Source organism: Castor canadensis, chromosome 4 (genome assembly GCF_047511655.1).
Source record: "Castor canadensis chromosome 4, mCasCan1.hap1v2, whole genome shotgun sequence".
Classification (NCBI taxonomy): Eukaryota; Metazoa; Chordata; class Mammalia; order Rodentia; family Castoridae; genus Castor; species Castor canadensis.
In genome coordinates this window covers 148,090,875-148,114,367 of record NC_133389.1, presented here as the reverse complement: position 1 = coordinate 148,114,367, position 23,493 = coordinate 148,090,875, and the positions used below count along the sequence as shown (strand labels likewise).

General features: G+C 35.5%; 1 protein-coding gene across 1 annotated transcript in view; it reads left to right on the top strand.

Annotated features, from left to right (window-relative positions):
- Positions 1–952: 952 nt before the first annotated feature.
- The window catches only part of Boll (boule homolog, RNA binding protein), a 57,310-nt gene continuing 34,769 nt past the window's right edge, over positions 953–23,493 (top strand). Inside the window, 6 exon segments of the mRNA XM_074071337.1 lie at positions 953–1,002; positions 2,795–2,870; positions 6,282–6,409; positions 14,725–14,796; positions 20,216–20,263; positions 21,180–21,308. Coding sequence (XP_073927438.1) covers positions 6,293–6,409; positions 14,725–14,796; positions 20,216–20,263; positions 21,180–21,308 — 366 coding nt within the window. The 5' untranslated portion in view covers positions 953–1,002; positions 2,795–2,870; positions 6,282–6,292.

Here is a 23,493-nt window from a genome sequence, read left to right as displayed (position 1 = left end):
AATTAAATAATACATTTGTACAATCCTTTACCAATACAAGAAATTTTTATTGTATTGAATTTTTTAATTTTAAGGCTTTGCTTTCTATTTTTATTCCTCTAAACCAAAGTTCTACTGTTTTAAAAGGGAAATTATAAAATTAAAAAGAAAGAGATTATAAGGCTGGGAATGTACTTAATGGTGAAGCACTGAACTAGTGTGCATGATCCACAGCATCAGAGAGAAAAAGAGAGATCGTCTCTTTGGACTGGACATTACTTCCCAGTTTTTAAACCAAAGCATGAATCTTTCATGCTTTTCCTTTTTTACATACAACAGGGCAGTAAATGTTTCAAAATTCCTTGTTTTGGGCTAGGGATGTACCTCAGTGGTAGAGTTCTTGCCTGTCATGCACAAGGCTTTGTGTTTCAGCACACAAAAGAAGAAAAACATTCTCTGGTTTCTTTTTTCTTCTGTCAGTCCCCTTCATTTTTTTTTTTTTTTTTTTTTTTGCCTCGGAGTGGAGGGGGCTGGGGTTGAGTTTTGAACTAAAGGCTTGCTGTACTGCTTGAGTCATGCCTCTTGAACATTTTGCACTGGTTATTTTGGAGATGTTGTCTTGTGAACTATTTGCCCAAGCTGGCCTCAGACTGCAACCTAGGATTATAGGTTCGAGCCACCAGCACCCAGATAGTCCCCTTCACTTTAAAAGGAGAAGGTAAGAGTATTAAAAGTTGAATGACTCTTCTAAGGTTCCTATGCTGGTGCATCATAAAAAGAGGCTTACTCCTGCATTGGCCCATTCTTAAAAAACAAAAATTTTAATATAGGGCTGGGTGTAACTCAGTGGTAAAGCACTTGCTTAGTGTACATGACACCCTAGGTTCAATCACCTACAAAAAGAAAATTAATGTAACTAATGCAGTGTTCTAAGAAAAGAATTAGTAATAATTAATGCTTTTATTTAGGTATGGTTTTGTCACTTTTGAAACACAAGAAGATGCACAAAAAATTTTACAAGAGGTAAGATCTTTTGGCATATTTAACTTCATTTTTGGAACTTATTTCTTTGAATCTTAAACCGTTAAGATGTTTAATAATAGAGTGCAAGCACAATGATCATTTGTAGCAAAAAAAAAAAAAAAAAACCTTATACGCATCATAAGATTGCTATTGGTTTCTAAGCAACTGTCTGCAGAAGAACAAATGCCAAATCATTATGTGAGTATGATTGAGAAGTTGCAATACAATTTTTCACTTTATTTGCTTAAACTAATAACTTGGATATATATGTGTGTATATATATGTATATATATATATATATACATATATATACATGTATATGTATATATATATATATGAAGTGTTAATAGTTTTTTGAATTCCTAAAAAAAAAAAACTACAAATTTAGATTTCTGGAGATTATTTCCCTCCATGAAAACCTTTATTTTAACTAAGTGCATTAACAGAAAAAGTCCATAGCTTACAGTTTAGTGTAATATTTTAAATTACGGCAAGAGTAACACTGAATTTTTTACTTAAAAAAGTTTGAATTATATATCATTAAAATTAAGTATATTCAATTCTTGTTAGTCATAGTATATTCTGTAAAATCACCATGAACACTGAATTAGCAAATCCTGACTGCTGTTCTTCCTCAGAGAAATGCACAGTCAAGCTCCTAAGAACCTCTGGTTGCAATATTGCCATTAATCAATCAGTGCATAGCCTTGTTTTATGTGTGTTTCTGTTTAAAGACACTGTTAGTCAGACTTTCATTACTTGTCACAAATAGCTGAGAGAAAAACAAAAGATGAAAAGATTTGTTTTAACTCTTGGTTCGAGGTTTCAGTCTATGATCAGCTGGCTCCCTGTGGACCTGTGGTGAGGCAGAACATTATGGTGGGAGCATGTGACCAAGGAGAATGAGGAAGGATTCTATAACATACAACCCCCCAAAAAAAACACGCTCCTAGTGACCTATTTCCTCCAGCTAGGCCCTACCTCCAAAAGTTTCCATCACCTCATAATAAATCAAATTATGAGTCCATCAGTGAATTAATCCATTGATTAGAACAGAGCCCTCATGACCCAGTCACCTCTCACTTGGACCCACCAACTAGGGACAAAACTTTAACATATGAGCCTTCTGGGAGGGACACTTCATATCCAAACCATAACAGACACCATATTGAATAGATTGTTGATTCATTAACATTAAATTCATGTGCAACAGCACTGTAACTCAGCCGTGAATTAAGCTCATCTAACACATACTTTCTTCATAAGGCTTATGACATTCTTATGTTTAGGAACACTAGCCAGCACTTCAGCACTACACTTGGAAGCCCGTTAAATAACAAAAGCACTAACAAAAGTCCAAATAGAATATGAAAGGGACATATTTCATTGTCGGTTGAATGTTTATGACAGCTGAAAGAAGAAGAAGAAAAGCATCGCCTCAGGCTAGAACTTGTCTGTAAAGCTACTCATATTTTCCACCACTCTGTACATGTCCACTCATAACCTTGAAATCACCAATACTATTGATTTGGGTGTTACAAATAAATATTAGCAAATAGACAAATTCACAAATAGAGAACCAATGAATAATGAGGAGTGACTGTTTTACAAGTGAAGAGGTAGGAGGGTCAGAACATTGGAACCAAGGTTAAAACCCAGAGTTTATTGGAATTCAAAAACTACCCTTTCCATTATGTCCTGCTGCTTCCCAGATGTCAGTCTGAACTTTTCAAGAGTTTTTGTTTATTGCTGACAAAATAATAAAATAATTTTATTTTTTTCTTTATTTTAGGCTGAAAAACTTAATTACAAGGATAAGAAACTGAACATTGGTCCAGCAATAAGAAAACAACAAGTAGGGATCCCTCGTATGTATTGAGAATTAATGTATTTTTCAATATTATTGCATTGGTCTTAATATTTTGTGAGATACTAGACTTTTATAGACTGTTATTAATATCACATTTCATGTAATAAAGTTATTTTAGCAAAATCATTGGTCAAATAAGTATTTTTTTACCCAAAAGTAATGTATCGTAGGTTTTTTTAGCTAGGGAAAAATACATAAAAATAATGTCACACTAAATATGGCAGAATGATTGCTATTGTTAGGTGCAAGGATTAAACTGTAATATATACCTTGTGGTTCTTTAACCCACTGTCTATGATGAATCCTTTCAAATATACAAATAGCTTTTTCAGAACTATTTAGGACAGAGGTTAATGTAGTAAGAGTTTCATTTATTTCATGAAATCTTCACAGCACCCTAGAGGTATTATTAACTATATTTTTATAAATAGACAAGTCAGTCTTAGAAAGGGAACTTTGTTTTATATGCATTTCTGCTGAAATACTTCTAATGATAGAGGAGAGTTATGCTTGGACAGTTGTGAATCTTAACTGGAATTGCAAATTTTCTTTAAAGTCTCATGATTTATGTAAGCACTTCATGCATAGTTTTCATTCTGTTCCATGATAATAATATTTATTTGAGTACAAAAATATTTCCCTAAAACAACTGTTTGAATAAAACTGATTCTATGAGAACATCACCATGTTCAGTTAAGCATTTTCTTATCTCCTGGGATAACATCCCATATTTAAATAGTGAGTGGTATACCTACCACTAGGCAATTAGCCTTCAACTCCAAGATCATTTGACTCCAAAGCTGTCTTTACTTTTTCTGCAAAGAAAAACTGGTATTAAAAAATACATTTACAAGCCAGGTATTGTGGCTCACAACCATGGTTCAAGGCCAGATCTGGCAAAAGTTAGTGAGATCCTATCTCAAAAAACAAGCCAGTTGTGGTGGTACACTTCTGTGATCCCAGCTACATGGGAGGTAGAGGTAGGAGGATCATGGTCCAAGGCCAGCCCTGGGAAAAAGCATGAGACCCTATCTGGAAAATAACTGCAGCAAAAAGGGTTGGGGGCATGGCTCAAGTGGAGAAGTTCTTGCCTATCAACTTCCAGGGCCTAGCACCACAAAAAAAAAAAAAATCCATTTACAAAATATAAGCTTCTTATCTTAATTTTTTTCTCAAATCTGTCACTTCTTTCCTCCTCCGTTACCAACACCCTAGTCCCAGCTGTCTACTTCACTTCCCTGGATTACTGGAAACCCCTCCTAAATGGACTCTGTGAATCCAGTCTTGCTACCTTTCAATTCATCATTCACAAACCAGCCAGAGTGATCTTTCAGTCAGAAGTGCACGTCTTATCATCTTATTCTTCCTTTTTCTTTTTTATTGTACTGGAGTTTGAACTCAGGGCTTTGTGCTTGCTAGGCAGGTGATGTACTACTTGAGCCATGCTTCCACCTCCCTTTTCTCTCTGTGCTTTAACCAACCAACCTTCTCACTTCCAGAACATACCAGACTTCCCTTCTCAGGTCTCTCTGATAGATCGTTCCCTTACTTAGAATACTCTGCTATCCCATTTGCTCCTTAAAGCTCAGCTCACAAATGCTCCACAGATAAGGAGAAAGATTCACTTTTATATTAAAATAGTGTAAATGTTCAGTAGATTGCTCTACACTACCTCTTCATATAGTTGTCAGATTTTTTATTAATTTCTTGTGTAATTAGCTAATGACCGTCTTCCCTGTCAGAATCTAACTTCTATAGAGATGTCTAATTTTTTTTAATTTTGCTGTATCATAGGACTTAGTTCAATGTCCTATAGTACACACTAAAATTTTATTTATCTAACATATATACTATGGTTCATTGATGATCTTTGGGAGGAATTCATGGGCCTCCTAAATTGTGTATAAAATTTTGTTTGACCATATGTATTTTTGAGATAAAGGCCCATGGCTTTCATCAGATTCTCAAGACTATGGTTGAAAACCATTAAATAGTAACAATACTAATACAAATGCAGTGAAAACATAGAAGCTGACAGATAGAAGTGCTACTTAAAGTGGTAGGCCAGTGCTAGTTAAAATGTGATTTCCAGACAGCATCTATTGATGCTGTTCAAAATACAAATTCTTAGTTCCTAACTCAGACTTACTAAAAAAAAAATCTCTGAGGATGGGTCTGTGGAATTTGTATTGGGTGATTGTAATGTATGTGAAATTTTGAGAAGCACTGATACAGTGGAGCAAACATTGTCAGTTCCACTAATTTATAGAGTATTGCTGGGCAGGTACTTAATCTAATCTAATTTACATAGCTTTTAAAGTATCCCCCGTGACAAAATGTGTGTCTATGTATATAATTTTTTTCCTTTTACGATTTTTGGGAGGTGGAGGGGGACTGTTTATTTTTTCCTTTAGGAAAATTGGTTTGGTGTGGTGTGATGTGGTGTTAGGCTGTGTTGTGTTTTGTACAGCCTAGCCTAGAAAAAGAGGTGAGGACTCTAGGCTGGCCACTTGAAGACTTAGGTCATGTTTGCAATGGCAGCAGTTATGACAAAGGGAGACAAGATAAAAGACCGTCATAAGTGAATGAATGCTTGCTGATAGGAAAGAATTAACAGGGAGGAACCAAAATGTCTTCAGGAAATTAGAATTTTCTCCAACTTCACTGCCTGCATCATCTTTCAACTTTCACAAATAGGTCTAATTATCTTAGGAACTTTACTACAGTGTCTGCATTCTTCAAGTAACTCCAAAGTATATATAATTATGTTTTTAAAAATAATGACTTGGCTGATAATAATGTAAACTGTTAAGCTCTGTGTTTTATTATACCAGCATTAGAACCTGAATTGGTAGGTTTCTAATATTTTTATTAATGTTGCCTCTTTTCCATTTAGTCATCTTAACCTAATAAAAGTCCTAAAGTAATGAATTTGAAAATAGCATGCTTCAAAAATACATGTAACATATGGAATTTTAAAAAGTATTGTGACATTTTACTGTAGCTATGTAGGTGTGTTAAGATGAACATTTTTCAGCTGAGATTGGAAGGATCAAGGTTCAAGGCCAGCCTGGGCAAAAAGTTAGAGAGACCGCCTTCTCAACCAAGAAGCCAGCGTGATGTGTGCCTGTGGTCCCAGCTATGTGGGAGGTGTGGGTAAGAGGATCATGGTCGGAGGCCAACCCCAAGCAAAAAGCGCAGAGACCCTATCCAAAAAATAAGTGTAGCAAAAAAGAGCTGGGGGGTGTGGCTCATGTAGTAAAGTGCTAACCTACCAAGCATGAAGCCCTGAGTTCAAACCTCATTAGAGCCAAAATAATAATAATATTTTTCCAAAGCATTTAAATAAGAAATTACTTGTTTAAAAGATAAATTGAACATTTCAATTATTGTTTAATCTTTGCTTTAGGTTCTAGTATAATGCCAGCAGCTGGAACAATGTATCTAACAACTTCAACTGGATATCCTTACACTTACCATAATGGTGTTGCTTACTTTCATACTCCAGAGGTAACTTCTGTCCCACCACCTTGGCCTGTAAGTACTTTCATTGTAGAAGAGTTTCCACCTATGACTACCTAATGGTTTTGAATATTTATTGTATTTCTGAAATACTTCAAACACAAACAAGTACAAATAACAACTATCTCCCTACCACCCAAATTTAACAGATGTTAGCATTTTCCCATATTAAGTTCTTTTTAAAGGGTAGCATATAATTTGGCAAATTCAGGTAGCCTCCTTAGCCCCATTTCTTTTTTTTTTATTTCTTTTATTCATATGTGGATACAATGTTTGGGTCATTACTCCCCCCTTCCCTTCACCCCCTCCCTTTCCCCTCACCCCCTCACTTCCAAGCAGAAACTGTTTTGCCCTTATCTCTAATTTTGTTGAAGAGAGAGTATAAACATTAATAAGGAGGACCAAGGGTTTTTGCTTGTTGAGATAAGGATAGCTATACCGGGAGATTCCTAGCATTGCTTCCATGTACATAGGTGTTACATTTTGAATTGATTCTTCTTGAACTGAACTTTTCTCTAGTTCCTAGTCCCCTTCTCCTGTTGTTGCTTTGAAGTTTCTGCATTAGTTCCTTTGCATTGAGGACATCTAATGCTATCTTGTTTTTTGTGGGTTACCTACCTATCTTCATACCTCCCTTGTGTATACTTGCTTTATAATATGATCAAATTCCAATCCCCTTGTTGTGTTTGCCTTGATCTAAAGTGCACATATGGGGGAGAACATACTATTTTTGGTCTTCTGGGCCTGGCTAACCTTGCTCAGAATGATGTTCTCCAGTTCCATCCATTTACTTGCGAATGATAAGATTTCATTGTTCTTCATAGCTGAGTAAAATTCCATTGTGTATAAATAGTACATTTTCTTAATCCATTCATCAGTGGTGGGGCATCTTGGCTATTTCCATAACTTGGCTATTGTGAATAGTGCTGCAATAAACATGGGTGTGCAGGTGCCTCTGGAGTAACCTGTGTTGCATTCCTTTGAGTATATTCCCAGGAGTGGGATTGCTGGATCATATGGCAGGTCTATGTTTAGATTTTTCAGAAGCCTCCAAATATTTTTTTCAGAGTGGTTGTACTAGTTTATATTCCCACCAACAGTGTAAGAGGATTCCTTTTTCCCCACATCCTCACCAATACCTGTTGGTGGTGGTGTTGCTAATGATGGCTGTTCTAACAGGGGTGAGGTGGAATCTTAGTGTGGTTTTAATTTGCATTTCCTATATGGCTAGAGATGGTGAGCATTTTTTCATGTGGTTTTTAGCTATTTGAATTTCTTTTTTTGAGAAAGTTCTGTTTAGTTCACCTGCCCATTTCTTTATTGGTTTATTAATTTGGGGAGAGTTTAGTTTTTTGAGCTCCCTGTATATTCTAGTTATCAGTCCTTTGTCTGATGTGTAGCTGGCAAATATGTTCTCCCACTCTGTGGGTGGTCTCTTCAGTTTAGAGACCATTTCTTTTGTTGAGCAGAAGCTTTTTAGTTTTATAAGGTCCCATTTGTCTATACTTTCTCTTAGTTACTGAGCTGCTGGAAGTCCTTGCCTATACCTATTAATTCCAAAGTGTTTCCTACTCTTTCCTGTACCACCTTTAGAGTTTGGGGTCTGATATTAAGGTGCCTGATCCATTTTGAGTTAATACTAGTACAGGGTGATAAACATAGATCTAACTTCAGTTTTTTGCAGACTGCTAACCAGTTTTCCCAACAGTTTTTGTTGAAGAGGCCGTCTTTTCTCCATCGTATATTTTTAGCATCTTTGTTAAAAATAAGTTGGGTATAGTTGTGTGTATTCATATCTGGGTTCTCTGTTCTGTTCCACTGGTCTTCATGTCTGTTTTTGTACCAGTACCATGCTGTTTTTATTGCTATTGCTTTGTAATATAGTTTGAAGTCTGGTATTGTGATACTCCAGCGTTGTTCTTTTTGCTGAGTATTGCCTTGGCTATTCGTGGTCTCCTGTGTTTCCAAATGAATTTTAGGGTAGATTTTTTTCAATCTCTGTAATGAATGTCATTGGGATTTTGATGGGAATTTCATTAAACATGTAGATTGCTTTTGGTAGTATAGCCATTTTTACTATGTTGATTCTACCTGTCCATGAACATGGGAGATCTCTCCATCTATAGTCTTCCTCAGTCTCTTTCTTCAGGGGTTTATAGTTTTCCTTGTAGAGGTCATTCACATCCTTTGTTAAGTTTAATCCTAGATATTTGATTTTTTTTGAGGCTATTGTAAATGGAATTGTTTTCATATATTCTTTCTCATTTTGTTCATTATTAGTGTATAGAAAAGCTAATGATTTTTCTATGTTGATTTTATATCCTGCTACCTTGCCATAGCTGTTTATGGTGTCTAGGAGTTTTTGGGTAGAGTTTTTTGAGTCTTTATGGTATAGGATCGTATCGTCTGCAAATAGGGATATTTTTCCTTCTTCTTGCCTTATTGCTCTGGCTAGGTATTCCAGTACTATGTTGAGCCCCATTTCTTTACCCTCGTTGCTTCCTCAGAATATCTTTCCTGTCCATTCTGTGTTTTTACTGCAAATGTACGTATCTTTATACAGCATAAAGTATTGCTTTGGGTAGTTTTTAAACACTATAAATAGTCAGGATTTTATACTCAGCATTGTGTTTTGCAGACTAAACTGTGTTGATCCTTTTATTAGAGTATACCAAAATAGTCCTTATATATCTAGTTAATTTATCTTAAATCCATTATTTGAGTATACTACAATTTTTATATTCCTCCATTTACTGACCTTTTCTGCCACAATGCCAGATTGAATATATAGATCTTTTATAAATTATGTGACTTTTTCTATGGTAGTGATTTTCAAAAAGCTATAAATATGCTCACTCACTTTTAAGTTGATATCTGAAATTTATCATAAATTTAAAATAGTTTAGGCCTAATATAGATCATAGACTTGCTTTAAATATCTTTATCAAAACTTTTTAAACTCTATACTTAGCTTATTTTAAATAATTGAAAATGTCTACAGGTTAGTCAACTGAATAAAAATAAATAAAGCTTACTGTTAGAAAATTCTGACTTTATGGTTAAACTTAAATAAATGAGTTAATGTGTATCCTTGTGATCATCATATAGTTGTACATGTTCCTGCAGGAAATAAGGTGCCATCTCCCTTTAATATTTGTTATATAGCTTCTGTTTGTTTTGTTCCCTCCTGTTTCTTACAACATCACCTTTTTGAACTGTGTATTTGATGTCCTGATGATATCATAGCAAGATCCAATAAGTGAGAAGTGCACCTTTATTAAGGGAGAGAAAAGGAAGGAGATGAAAGGGGAGCTTTGAAAAGATGAATCCAGAGTATACTGTCACATTCATAGGCATATCAAATCAAGGACTTTAAGGGTCTGAAAATTGGTCCTTGTGGTTATTCATGACCTTGTGTCACTAGAAAAGTTTTGTACTCCTCAAATGAATCTTGGTCTGGGCTAGAATATGTGCATAGAGTTTGAATTTCTCACTCCTAAAGTGTGTATGTTTCAGACTGCATGCTGACAAGTAGCTTTAGGAAGTGTAACCGAATACAGTAGCCAATGGTTTATGAGCGCTTCAATTTCTTCATAATGCACCAGCCTTTAAAATGACAAGACGTTTGGGTTGTTGCCACTGTTATTATGTTGTCTTTATTTTCATTTGACTAATTACTGGTAACATTGAACATATTTTCAGATATCTATTAGCCACTCCCAATTTCTTCTATGAACTGTGTGTTTGTATTCTTTGTGCATTTTTCTTATATGGTGGTTTATCCTTTTCTTGAGTTCATTATATGAATTTTGTTAATTATAAATTTCTTCCAGTTTATGGCCTGTCCATTAACATTGTTTATGTTTTTCTCATAAAAATTTATGATTTTGTGTTGTTTTATTTTTATTTATTTGCTTATTTATTGGTGGTGTTGGAGTTTGAACTCAGGGCCTTGTGCTTGCTAGGCAGGTACTCTTTCTACTACTTGGGCCACACCCCTAGCCAGTTTTACTTTAGTTATTTTTCAGTTAGGGACTGTGGCTTTTTGCTTAGGGTGGCTATGGACTGTGATCCTTCTACCTCTGCCTTCCATGTAGCTGGGAGTGTAAGTATGAGCTACCACACCCAGCTTTTTTGTTAAGATGGGAGTCTCTAACTTTTTGCTTACACTGGCCTTGAACCAAGATCCTCAGATCTCTGCCTCCCCAAATAGTTAGAATTTAGCATGTACCACTATGCCCAGCAGTTCTTTGTTTTAATGTTGACAAATGTATTAATGTTTTCCTTTATGGCTTAAAAGTATTACTCTTTTAAAAGTTTTAATCTTTTAAAAGTTTTAATCTTTATTATAAGAATATAGATAATGTAAGCCAAGTGCCCTGGCTCATGCCTGTAATTCAGAAAGATCATAGCTTACGGCCAGCCTGGGCCCATTTCAACCAATAATAAGCTGGGTGTGGTGGCACATGCCTGTCATCCCATCTGTGTGGGAATGTAACAGGAGAGTCACAGTCCATGCTGGCCCAGGCATAGCTGCGCATCCCTGTTCAAAAAAGACTAAAGCAAAAAGACTGGCAGCCTTTTTGGCTCAAGTGGTAGAACACCTGCCTAGCAAGCACAAAGCCCTGAGTTCAAACACTAGTACTGCCAAAATAAAGAAGATAGATAATATACTTTTAAATTTTTTAATACTCTGGTGTTGCTGCTTTGCACAACTAGATTTTAAATCTCTACTTTATGTATCCACTTCGTCTGTTCCTTTTCTGTTTTGAAATGAGTCCTCTGTCAGATGGCAAGATTCCAGTTGCGAAGCTCTTTCTGGACTCTCTAGTCAGCCCCATTGTGCACTTGTCTCCCTTCCCAGTTCTGTTTTCATTAGTATGGCTTTATCACGAGTCTCGATGGGACATATCTTCTCACTTTGTTCTTTGGGAGCCTCTCATCTATCCTTAAGACTTTGCTTTTATAAGTGTGAATTTTATAACTAAGTTTGTCTAGTTCTATGAGATACTGTTATAAAGTTTTGGATTTTGTTTTGGGATTTGGGACATTTAGTTTTGTTTTGGCAGTACTGGAATTTGAACTCAGGGTCTCAAGCTTGCTAGTCAAGTAAATGTTCTATCACTTGAACCACACCCCCAGCCCTTTTTGCTTTTTTAGTGTCTTTTTAGATACGGCTTCATGCTTTTCCTGGGAACAGCCTGGGACTATAATCCACCTACCTCTGCCTTCTGAGTATCTGGGATTAGAGGTGTGCACCACCACCCCCAGCTTGTTTTTTGAAATAGGTTCTCACTAACTTTTTGTCCCAACTGGCCTCAACCACAGCCCTATCTCCAGCTCCTTGTTGGGTTTGTATTAGAATTGTGTTCAACTTTCTCAATGAAACCCCAGCAGCACAGCAACTAAGAGATAGCATAGATAAATGGGACCTCATAAAACTAAAAAGCTTCTGTTCATCAAAAGAAATGGTCTCTAAACTGAAGAGAACACCCACAGAGTGGGAGAAAATATTTGCCAATTATACATCAGACAAAGGACTGATAACCAGAATATACAGGGAACTTAAAAAACTAAATTCTCCCAAAACCAATGAACCAATAAAGAAATGGGCAAGTGAACTAAACAGAACTTTCTCAAAAGAAGAAATTCAAATGGCCAGAAAACACATGAAAAAATGCTCACCATCTCTAGCAATAAAGGAAATGCAAATTAAAACCACGCTAAGATTCCACCTCACCCCTGTTAGAATAGCCATCATCAGCAACACCGCCAACAACAGGTGTTGGCGAGGATGCGGGGAAAAAGGAACCCTCTTACACTGTTGGTGGGAATGTAAACTAGTACAACCACTCTGGAAAAAAATTTGGAGGCTACTTAAAAAGCTGGACATCGATCTACCATTTGATCCAGTAATACCACTCTTGGGGATATACCCAAAAGACTGTTACTCCAGAGGCACCTGCACATCCATGTTTATTGCGGCACTATTCACAATAGCCAAGTTATGGAAACAGCCAAGATGCCCCAGCACAGACGAATGGATTAAGAAAATGTGGTATCTATACACAATGGAATTCTATGCAGCCATGAAGAAGAATGAAATGTTATCATTCGCTGGTAAATGGATGGAACTGGAGAACATCATTCTGAGTGAGGTTAGCCTGGCCCAAAAGACCAAAAATCGTATGTTCTCCCTCATATGTGGACATTAGATCAAGGGCAAACACAACAAGTGGATTGGACTATGAGCACATGATAAACGCGAGAGCACACAAGGGAGGGGTGAGGATAGGTAAGACACCTAAAAAACTAGCTAGCATTTGTTGCCCTTAATGCAGAGAAACTAAAGCAGATACCTTAAAAGCAACTGAGGCCAATAGGAAAAGGGGAACAGGTACTAGAGAAAAGGTGAGATCAAAAAGAATTAACCTAGAAGGTAACACCCACGCACAGGAAATCAATGTGAGTCAATGCCCTGTATAGCTATCCTTATCTCAACCAGCAAAACCCCTTGTTCCTTCCTATTATTGCTTATACTGTCTCTACAACAAAATTAGAGATAAGGGGAAAATAGTTTCTGCTGGGTATTGAGGGGGGGAGTGGGTGGTAAGGGAGGGGGTGGGGGCAGGGGGGAGAAATGAACCAAGCCTTGTATGCACATATGAATAATAAAAAAAAAAAAAAAAAGAATTGTGTTCAATATACAGATTAACTGGAGACATTGAGGTATTTTATAATACTTAGCATGATAAACCTCTCCATTTATTCAGTTCTTTTATTTCCATCCATCAAGGTTTCTTTCTTCACAAAAAAAGTTGGCATGTCTTTTGTTAAATTTTATTCTTAGTACCCTATAGTTCTTATTGCTCTTATGAATTCTATTTTTTTAAAAAAATCATATTCCCTAACAGGTTTGGTTGGTGAATAGTAATGCTTTTGATTTTGTGATGTTGATATCACATCAACTGTCAAACTTTTATTTAAGCAATTAATATATTTCTATTCTTTCCTCGATTTTTCCCCCTTGAGCTATTATATTGGCAGTGTCTGTGCTGCAGTATTACCAACTTGTCCCTGAAAAAAGGAGCAAATTCAGTGACTCATGATTAGGCTTTATATACATTCTCATTCTCTGTCATTCTCTGCCCCCCACCAATAGGCTTGAGAAGATAACTCTTAATCCACGTTTTGAGGCCCTGGCATCATTGCTGTTTTGGAGCAGATGATGTATTTGTTATGAAGAAATGTCCTCTGCATTGTAGGATGTCTAGAAGGGTTCCCAGCCTCCTCGTAGTTATAAATAAAATGACACCCAGTATTGCCATATTTTCCCTATGGGGCACTATCACCCATTATTGATATTTAGTGCCCTAAATCACGTAAGGGTGTTATTCTCTATTCTGTTTGATAAATGTTTTTAATCATAAAAGGCAATTTTTGAAACTGCATTTTCTGTATCTGCTGAAATTTTCATATTTTTCTCCTTTAAGCTATTAATGTAGTAAAATACATTATTGTTTTCTAATGTTGAACTGTGGCACAATTTTATTAGTGTATCAAAATCTGTGAATTGTATGAAACTATGATTCTTTTCTTCAGTTTCAGTGGTGTGAATATTAAGACAATAGTAAATTAAATTTTAGTTACTGCCATTAAAGGTAATTTTACTTATCTTAAAATACAACTTATTTGTTAATGATCTGATATTAAATAATCTATTTTGGGACCAACTCTATCACTTTGAGTAACTGAGTATTCTACTTTCATCACATATAGACATCTCACAAGTTTTTGGATGATTAACTCATTTACATGTCAAATTGCTAAACTAATAGAATTTACAAATGCTCCAATAAATATATTTGCTTTGGTTAAATATATAAGAAGATAATAGAATGTTGATTATTTGTAAGTAGTGAAAAATCAATGCAAAATCAGATATTATTCGTTTAGTTCTAAATACTATTGTAAAGGTTAACTATCTACTACTGGAACTAGACAGTGTCATCCTAAGTCCAATTACCTTTTCTGAATATTCTCTTAGACCTATATCTGCATAATCCTTGGAGGCAGTACATTTCAAACTAAAAGCAACTTTTCAGGTAGTTATTTTAGCATTATTATGGAAATAGGAAATTGTGGTGATTTTAATAAATAAACGAGTATAGTTGGTAATAATATCAATAAGAGGTAGAAAAATAACATTTTTAATCATAAGCCAAAAGTTGACTGGGTTTAGGTTATAATTTGAAATAAATGTTATTATGATATATTTAAGGAATTTATTTTGCCTAAAATAATTTTTCTGTTTTCCTTTCCTGTTACAGTCACGTTCCATATCTAGTTCTCCTGTGATGGTTGCTCAGCCTGTCTATCAGCAACCTGCATATCACTACCAGGTAGACATTAAATTGCAATTAAAATCCTCTCTGATACATTCAGGCCTTTTCAAGGTAGGGTCTCTCACGTTTCTACCCAGGCCCACCTGGAGTCACCTTCCTATTTATGCTTCCTTCATAGCTTAGATAATAGGCGCATGCCACCATGCTCAGCTTTTATTGAATGAGATGTGGTCTTGCAAACTTTTTACCCAGCTGGCCTCAAATACAGTCCTCCCAGTCTCTGCCTCCAAAGTAGGATTACAGTCATGAGCCACCATGCCCAGTTTTTTTTTTATGTTACTGTCAACATGTCAATTTCTCATTATTATATAATGTAATAGATTAAAATAAGTAATATTGTGATTTATGACCTATTATAGCAGCCTCTTTTTGTTAACTAGCACTCTTCATTAATTCTAGTAGGAAATTGAAAAGAGGTGAACTATCATGCTGAACCATTTTGGCTTGTAGCAGGGTCACCAAACAATGGCTTCTAGATCAAATGCAGGCAACAACCTATTTTTGTAAATAAAACATTACTGGAGCATACCCATATTTGTTTATGTAATAGTGAGGGCTGCTTTTGTGCTAAAGTGAAAAAGTTGAATGGTTATATTCTGCATTTATTTTTTAAATTTATTTTTATATTGTTGTGCTGGGGGTACATTGTGACATTTACAAAAGTTCTTACAATATGTCATAGTTGAATTCACCCCCTCCACCATTCTCCTTTATCCCCCTCATCCCATTCCTGGAATAGTTTCAACAGGTCTCGTTTTTCCATTTATATACATGGACTATTACCATATTCACCCTCCTGCACCCTTTACTTACTGGCCTACATTTTTTAGAATATTTACTTTCTGGCTTTCTAGATTGAAAACATTTTTCAATCTCCAGTCTATAATATTTGCACATAAAATCACATTCTTTCATTTTTTTTGGAGTAATGGAAGAGCTTTTTATTTCATTACTTTCCTTTTTTGAACTTCTAAAATAGACCTGTATGAAATGGGTTTTTGTTTGGTTTGGTTTTAGTAGTACTGAAGTTTGAATTCGGGGCTTCATGCTTGCTAGACAGGCACTCTATACCCCTTAAGCCACTGCACCAGCCCAGACCTATATGAAATTTTGAAGGGACTGAGAATGTAGGTCAGTGGTAGAACTCTTGCCTAGCATGTACAAGGCTCTGAATTTGATCCCTAGCACAGAGGGAGTGGGGAATTGTTGAGTTAGTCTATTAGACTTACTTTTGGGAAGTCATTTTTGAATTCTGTCACCATGCTAATAAAACTAAAATCTTTTCTTTATTTATTAAAAATGAAAGTAACTTAATGGCATTTACTTAAAATATATATGTGGCATGACCCAATTTCAGCAGAGGCCCCAAAGACAGATCATCAGCTAACATATCATGTCATATGACAAGCCAAAAATGTGAAACCAGTCTTGAGCCCTTTTGCTTATTGCCCACCTGGAGCACATATCAAGGAAGAGTGAGCAATACGGGAGATTGACTACAAGCGTTTCTTTAACAAGAGAGTTGTTAAAGTGCTATGGCATTTCCCCATCTTCAGCCAACTGAAGAGAACTTCAGAGAGTGACTGAGTGGTGTAAAATCTGTAGCTACTGGGCTGGCAGAGTGGCTCAAGTGGTAGAGCACTTGCCTAGCAAGCATGTAAGCCCTGACTTCAAACCCCACAACTGCCACACAAAAAAAAAAAAAAAAATATATATATATATATATATATATATATATATATATATATATATATACATATATTCCTCTGGATTTGGGATGATGTTTGTACTTTTGGACCTGACCTCTCCTAAAAAAAAAATGTCAAAAGAATAATCCTGTGACAAAGTCAGGGAAGAAGTCTACAGTAGGAATGTGTTGAACTTTCACTAACAGCAAGGAAAGGTACAGGTTCCCCAAAAGCAAGATGTGAACTTCACAGAAGAAGTAAAAAAGTAATTTGTGCAAAACAGACTCCTTGAGTCAAGGGCTAAACCTACAGTCAGAAGTTCCTAGCATCATACCGTCTAGCACAGTACACTAAAGAGTCAACATTTGTAGTCTGCTAAACCCCAAAACAATCATCTATCCTAGATAAAATTCAGGGACAAGGAAGAACAGCTCAACAGTGCTTTAAAGTGTCAGGGGTGAGGACGAATGACATTGCTTTCTGACTGTGCCTCACTGAGCCCAGCAGCTCCTGTGCTCCTTTAGTAATAGATTATACACAGCTGTAGTTCACTTGCCATGTGAAAGTCTCTGATGCAGTTTAATTTATTCTTTGATTCTGGTTTTATGCTTGTCACAAATTAAAGATGCATTACCTGGATACACTGTAAAGGTTTTGGTACCAATTTATAAATCATAATATTTGTCAATATAAAAAATAATTTCACTTCAGACATTTCTTTCCAGTTATGTGTTCATGATAATCCTCCCCTTAAAATTCTTAAAAGAATCTTCCTTTGTTCTTTCTTTTTATAAATTCTAAGACTGATAGTTTCATCACTTTCTATTAGTCAAGGCAGGTAGTACATGGTTTAATCAGTATTTACCTCCATACAATTTTTCACCTAATAGTTATTTCATTATCTAACAAATTCACGTAACAATCATTGTATTTCTAGATTTTTATTTAAAAATAATGGGGGGGGGTGTCTCATTATGTAGCCCGGGCTAGCCTTGAATGCAGTCCTCCTTTCTCCACCTCCCTAGTGTGGAGAATTACAGAATTAGAGTCGTGTGCAGCCTTAAAATATTTTCTTTTTCTTTTTTTTCTTTTTTTTTTTTTTTTGTTGGTGGGACTGGGGTTTGAACTCAGGGCTTTGCAATTGCAGAGCAGGCATTTTACTGCTTGAGCTATGCCCCCAGTTAAAATATTTTCTTAAAGAAATTATACTTAGCTTGGCACTGGTGGCTCACACCAGTAATCCTAGCTACTTGGGAGGCTGAGATTGGAAGGATTTTAGTTCAGGGACAGCCCAGGTGGGGAGTTAGCAAGACCCCATCTTAACCAATAGCTGGGCACAGTGGCATTCACCTGTCACAAGCTACACAGGAGGCAGAGATTGGGAGGATTTGTTCAGTCCAACCTGGGCAAAAAAAGTCTGCAAGATTCCATCTCAATGGAAAAAAGGCATGGTGGTATGTGCCTGTCATCCTAGCAAAAATGGGAAATGTGAAATAGGAGACCTGGGCAAAAAGCGAGACCCTATCTCCAAAATGACCAGAGCCAAAAGAGCAGAAGGCACTGCTCAAGTGATGGAACACCTGCTTAGCAAGCCTGAAGTCCTTGAATTCAAGCCCCAGTACTGCAAAAATAAAAAAGAGATAATACTTTATCCTGACATTCTTAATATCATGTGTAGAACACAGTCTTCATATTATCTTGGTCATCATTATAATACAGTGGTATCATCCTTAGCAAGAACTAGTCAGAACTGAATTTACAATGATTTGTTTTAGATGGTAGATCTATGGAATCATATTTTTTCTTTTTTTTTTAATTTTAGTGAGAAGACTTCATTGAAGAAATAGTCTTTTATATTGTCATCGTTACAATAAGTACCATAAATATGACAGCTTTTTTTTTTGGTAGTACTGGGATTTGAACTCACAGTCTTGTGCTTGCTAGGCATGTGCTATACTACTTGAGCCATGTCCCAGCTCTTTTTTGCTTTAGGTACTTTTCAAGTAGAGTATTGTGTTTATGCCTGGACCTCCTACTTATGCTTCCCACGGAGCTGGGATAATAGGCACACACCATGTGCCCAGCTTTTGTTGGTTTAGGTAGGATCTCATGATCTTTTTGCACAGGCTGTCCTCAGACCACAATCCTCCCCATCTCCACCTTCTGAGTAGCTAGCATTGTAAGACTTGAGCTGCCACTATGCCTGGCTTCGACACTCTTTTATAACAGCTTTATTTGTATAGAATTCACATACTATACAATTCACCTATTAAAAGTGTACAATTTTTGAAGCCATAACAAAAATCAATTTTAGAATATTTTAGTCACACCTCCCCCCCAAAAAAACCTTAAAGACTAATAGCTACTCCTTCCCACTCCAAACCCCACCAAGCCCTAGATAAGCAGTAATCATCTTCCCTGTATTACACATTTGCCTGTTCTAGACATTTCATGTAAAAAGAGTCATGATTGGTTTCATTCATTTAGCATAATGTTTTCAAGATTTATTCATGTGGAGGCATGCGTGACTACTTCATTCTGGAATAAAATCCCATAGTATAGGTATGCCACCTTTTATTTTCCACTAATCAGATGGTGGACATTGTTTCCACTTTTTTACTGTTTTGAATAATGCTATGATGAACAGTGTTGTACAGGTTTTTTTGTGGACATCATGATTTCATTTCTCCTAGATCTTATACCTGGGTGGAATTGCTGGGTTATATGGTAACTCTGTATTTAACTTTCTCAGGAGGTGTTTTCCAAAAGTACTGTACCATTTTACATTCCCAGATTATGAAGCTCTAATTGCTCCACATCCTTGCTCACACCATCTGCTTTTTTGGTTATAGCTATCAGTAGGTATGAAATGGTACCACGTGGGTTTGATTTGTATTTCCTCAAATGCTAATGGTAGAGTACTTTTCATATGTTCATAGACCATGTGTATATCTTGCTAGGAGAAAAGTCTATTTATATCATCCGTCCATTTTTAAGTTTGGTTACTTTTTTTGTGCTACCAGGGTTTGAACTCAGGGCCTACACCTTGAGTCACTCTAACAGCCCTTTTCTGTGATGGGTTTTTTTGAGATAGGGTCTCACTAATGATTTGCCCAGGCTGGCTTTGAACCATGATCCTCTTTATCTCTGCCTCCTAAGTAGCTAGAATTAAGGTATGAGCCACCAATGCCCAGCAAGTTGGGTTACTTTTGTTTTTATTTTTGTTTCAAGTGTTCTTCACATATTCTTAGGCTTGGGGTGTGGCTCAGTCGTAGAGTGCTTGCCTAGAATTTATGAGGTCCTGGGTTCAATCCCCAGTATAGCAAAAAGGAAAAAAAAGGTTTTTTTTTTAAATAGTCTGGATAAGAATTCCTTATCAGATATATAGTTTCTAAATGCTTTCTCCTATTTAATGAGTTGTATTTTCATTTCCTTGCTGGTGTCCTTTGCAGCACAAAAGTTTTGATGGGGTCCAATTTGAATTTATCTATTTTTTGTTAGGACTTTGTTGCTTGTGTTTTAGATATCATAATTTAAAAAACATTGCCTAATTCAAAGATTTATGTTTTCTTCAAGAGTCTTATCATTTTAGCTTTTGCATTTAGTACTCTGATCCATTTTAGTTAAATTTTGTAGCATAGTTTAAGGGTCCGATTTAATTATTTCACATGAAGATATTCAGTTTTAGCATTTGTTTGTAAACTGAGTGTGTTTGTTTTTTATTTTAGGCCCCAGCACAGTGTCTACCAGGGCAATGGCAGTGGAGTGTTCCTCAGGTAAATATTAACTTTCAATGTCTAATTTTAAATCCTACTTTCACTATGTTCTTATGAACACTGTCTGAAAACTAAAGTTAGGAGAACTAGGTTTAAGACCTTCCTCTTTATTTATTAACTATGTTCCCTTCAACAGTTTAATCACTATATTCTCATTTCCTCACTTGTAAAATACATATAATGATACCTTTATAAATTTTCATCCAAGATTTTTGTGAAGATCAAATAAGATCATGTAAGTAAAAGCATTTTATAAATAAGTGAGTGTTATATAAACATTTTTTGACTATTAGTATTACTGTAAAATTTAACATTTTCCTAGCTTCACTTCACATTTTGCTTGTTTGATTTGTGCTCCTATATAAAAACAGAGTGAATATCCCTTATATCCAAAATACTTGGGACCAGAATTATTTCATATTTTAGAATTTTGAGGATTTTGGAATATTTGTGTAGATTTTACTAATTCAAAATCTAAAATGCTTTGAAATCTGAAATTTCAGAGATGTTCAACCTGTGTTGTTTTCCAACTTTTGATAACAAACAGTATACCACCAAAAATATTGTCTAGTTACATTTTTCCACTTCTGTTGGAAGTCACAAAGCTTAGAGTAGTCACATACAAATTTAAACATCATAGGTCATGTTATTACAAACTTCAATGGTGATATTAATATATCCACAATTACCTGAATTTATATATGAGGTTTAAGGCACTAAGAAAACTTTTAATACTTACCAGTGATAAAGTTCCTTAATAGAATTTATAACAACCCAGAGTCCCTAGTCTATTGCTGAGATAATTCAGTGCTATTCCTGAAAAAGAATTTTAGGAAAATATGAAACAAGTATTTCATTTTGTTTAACAGAAATAACTAGTCATATCCAAATGAGCAATAATGGTTTTGTGTTTTAGTCTCCTGCTTCTCCTACTCCATTCTTATACCTGCAACCTTCTGAAGTTATTTATCAACCAGTGGAAATTGCACAAGATGGTGGATGTGTTCCTCCTCCTCTGTCTCTGATGGAAACTTCAGTTCTAGAGGTACATGTTCACCTTTTTTTTTTTTCATTGCTAGGAATTGAATTCTAGCATGTGCTAGGCAATTGCTCTGCCACGGAGCTACATCCCTACCCCTAAATTAGTCTTAAAGTAATTGATCTATAACTACCCCACTTAACATTTATTTTTTGTTTATTCAAGACTATCATTAAAATTCATGTTTCTTTTGATTTATTTGTGTCTCTTCCCCATGTTTATGTCTAAGGTGCTTTTTCATCTTTGACTTCTTCATTAACTAGTCCTGAATCATTCCCCATGTCTCCTTGAAAATAGTAAGAGATCTAATGTTTTTGCCTTCTCATCTTCCTGTCATTCTGTGTTGTTGCTCATATTCTGTGAAAAGTATGTGATCTTTAAGCGAATAAAAAATACTTTAATTCTTCCTTCAAACTATAAATCAAATTTATTTTATAATTACAAATAATGAATATTACCTGAAGTGTCTTTACATTATATCATTGATCCATTACTAATAGCCTCCCTACCTATGTGCCAGGAACTGTGCATGTGACATGGTGTGTTTTAAATCTGTGTTATGAAAGATTAGAAATTAGCACCCACCTCCCAGCCTGAGTGCATTGTTCTATTATTTTTATATTGCTAAAGTTTATAACATAATTTTATTCTGGAATAAAATTGGATCTCAATGTTTGGGTCTTAATGTTTACTATCAGTACTTTTATTGGGATTCCTCTATTCTTTGTCTCATCCTTCACTTATTTTTTGTATCTGCTCTTTTCTTTTTATTTCCAGCTTTGCTAAGATATAACTGATGAATAAAAGTTATACTATCGGTATTTATAATAAACATAATGTTTTTATATATATGTATGTATGTATATATATATATATATATATATATACATTGTTAAATGATTACCATAGTCAAGCTAATCCATCACTTCACATGGTTATTCTTTGTAGTAAGAAAATTTTAAGATCACTCACTGATTTTCACATATATAATTCGTTATTAATAACCGTGGTCAACAGAAGATCTCCAGAACATATTCATCCTGTCTAAATAAAACTCTGCACCCTTTGATCAGTATCTTCCCATCTTCCCCCAGTCTGCAGCAACTACCATTTTACTCTCTGCTTCTATGACTTTTTCAGATTTCACATATAAGGATATAGCATTTATCTTTCTGTGCCTAGTTTATTTTGTAGCATGATGTCCTCCAGATTTTATCCAGTCCTATCACAAATGATAGGATTTCCTTCTTTTTTAAAGGCTGAACACTGTTCCATTGTGTACATAATACCACATTTTCATCATCAATTGATGGACACTAAGGTTGATTCCATATCATTGCTATTGGATCAAACAAGAAGTTTTTGTTTTCTTGTAGTCTTGCAGTGCTGAGGATTGAACCCTGAGCTTACACATGCTAGACAAGCATTCTACCACTGAGATATATCCCCAGCACTTATGCTATTGTGAATAATTCTGCACTGATCTTGAGAATTCAACTATCTCTTCAATATACCTATTTCATTTCCGTTGTATAAGTACCATGCGCTAACCAATTGCGCAACTGGAACTAGTGATTTCATTTCCTTTGGATATATACCCAGAAATAGAATTTCTGGATCATAGAGCATATATTTTTAATTTTTTGAAAAATCTGCATACTGGTTTTCAAAATGTCTGTGCTAATTTACATTCCCACCAAAATATAAAGGGGTCTCCTCTTCATATCCTTGCCGGGGGTCATTTTGGTTCCTAGTTAATCCATTTTCATCATAGGTTTTCTGTATTGGGATACAGTAATTACTACTTCTTTTTTCACTTTCCATCTACTTCATCTCTGGCTGTGTTTCTCAGCTAGAAGGCTTGATAGTAGACAACAAAAATGGTATAAACATGAGCCAGGTATGGTGGTATATACCTATAATCCCAGCTACATGGGAGGCATAGGTATGAGGATAGAGCTTCAAGGCTCTATCCTGGGCAAAAAACGCAAGACTTATCTGAAAATAACTAAAACAAAAAGAAAAAAAAAGGGTTGGGGCATGACTCAAGTGGTAGAGCACCTGCCTAGCAAGCATGAGGCCCTGAATTCTCTAGTACCACAAAAAAAAAAAAAAAAAAAAGGTGTTAACCTAATTTCGTCTTCAGGTCTGTCTTCCTTGATGTTAAGCGTTGGATCTGTGTGGAGGTATT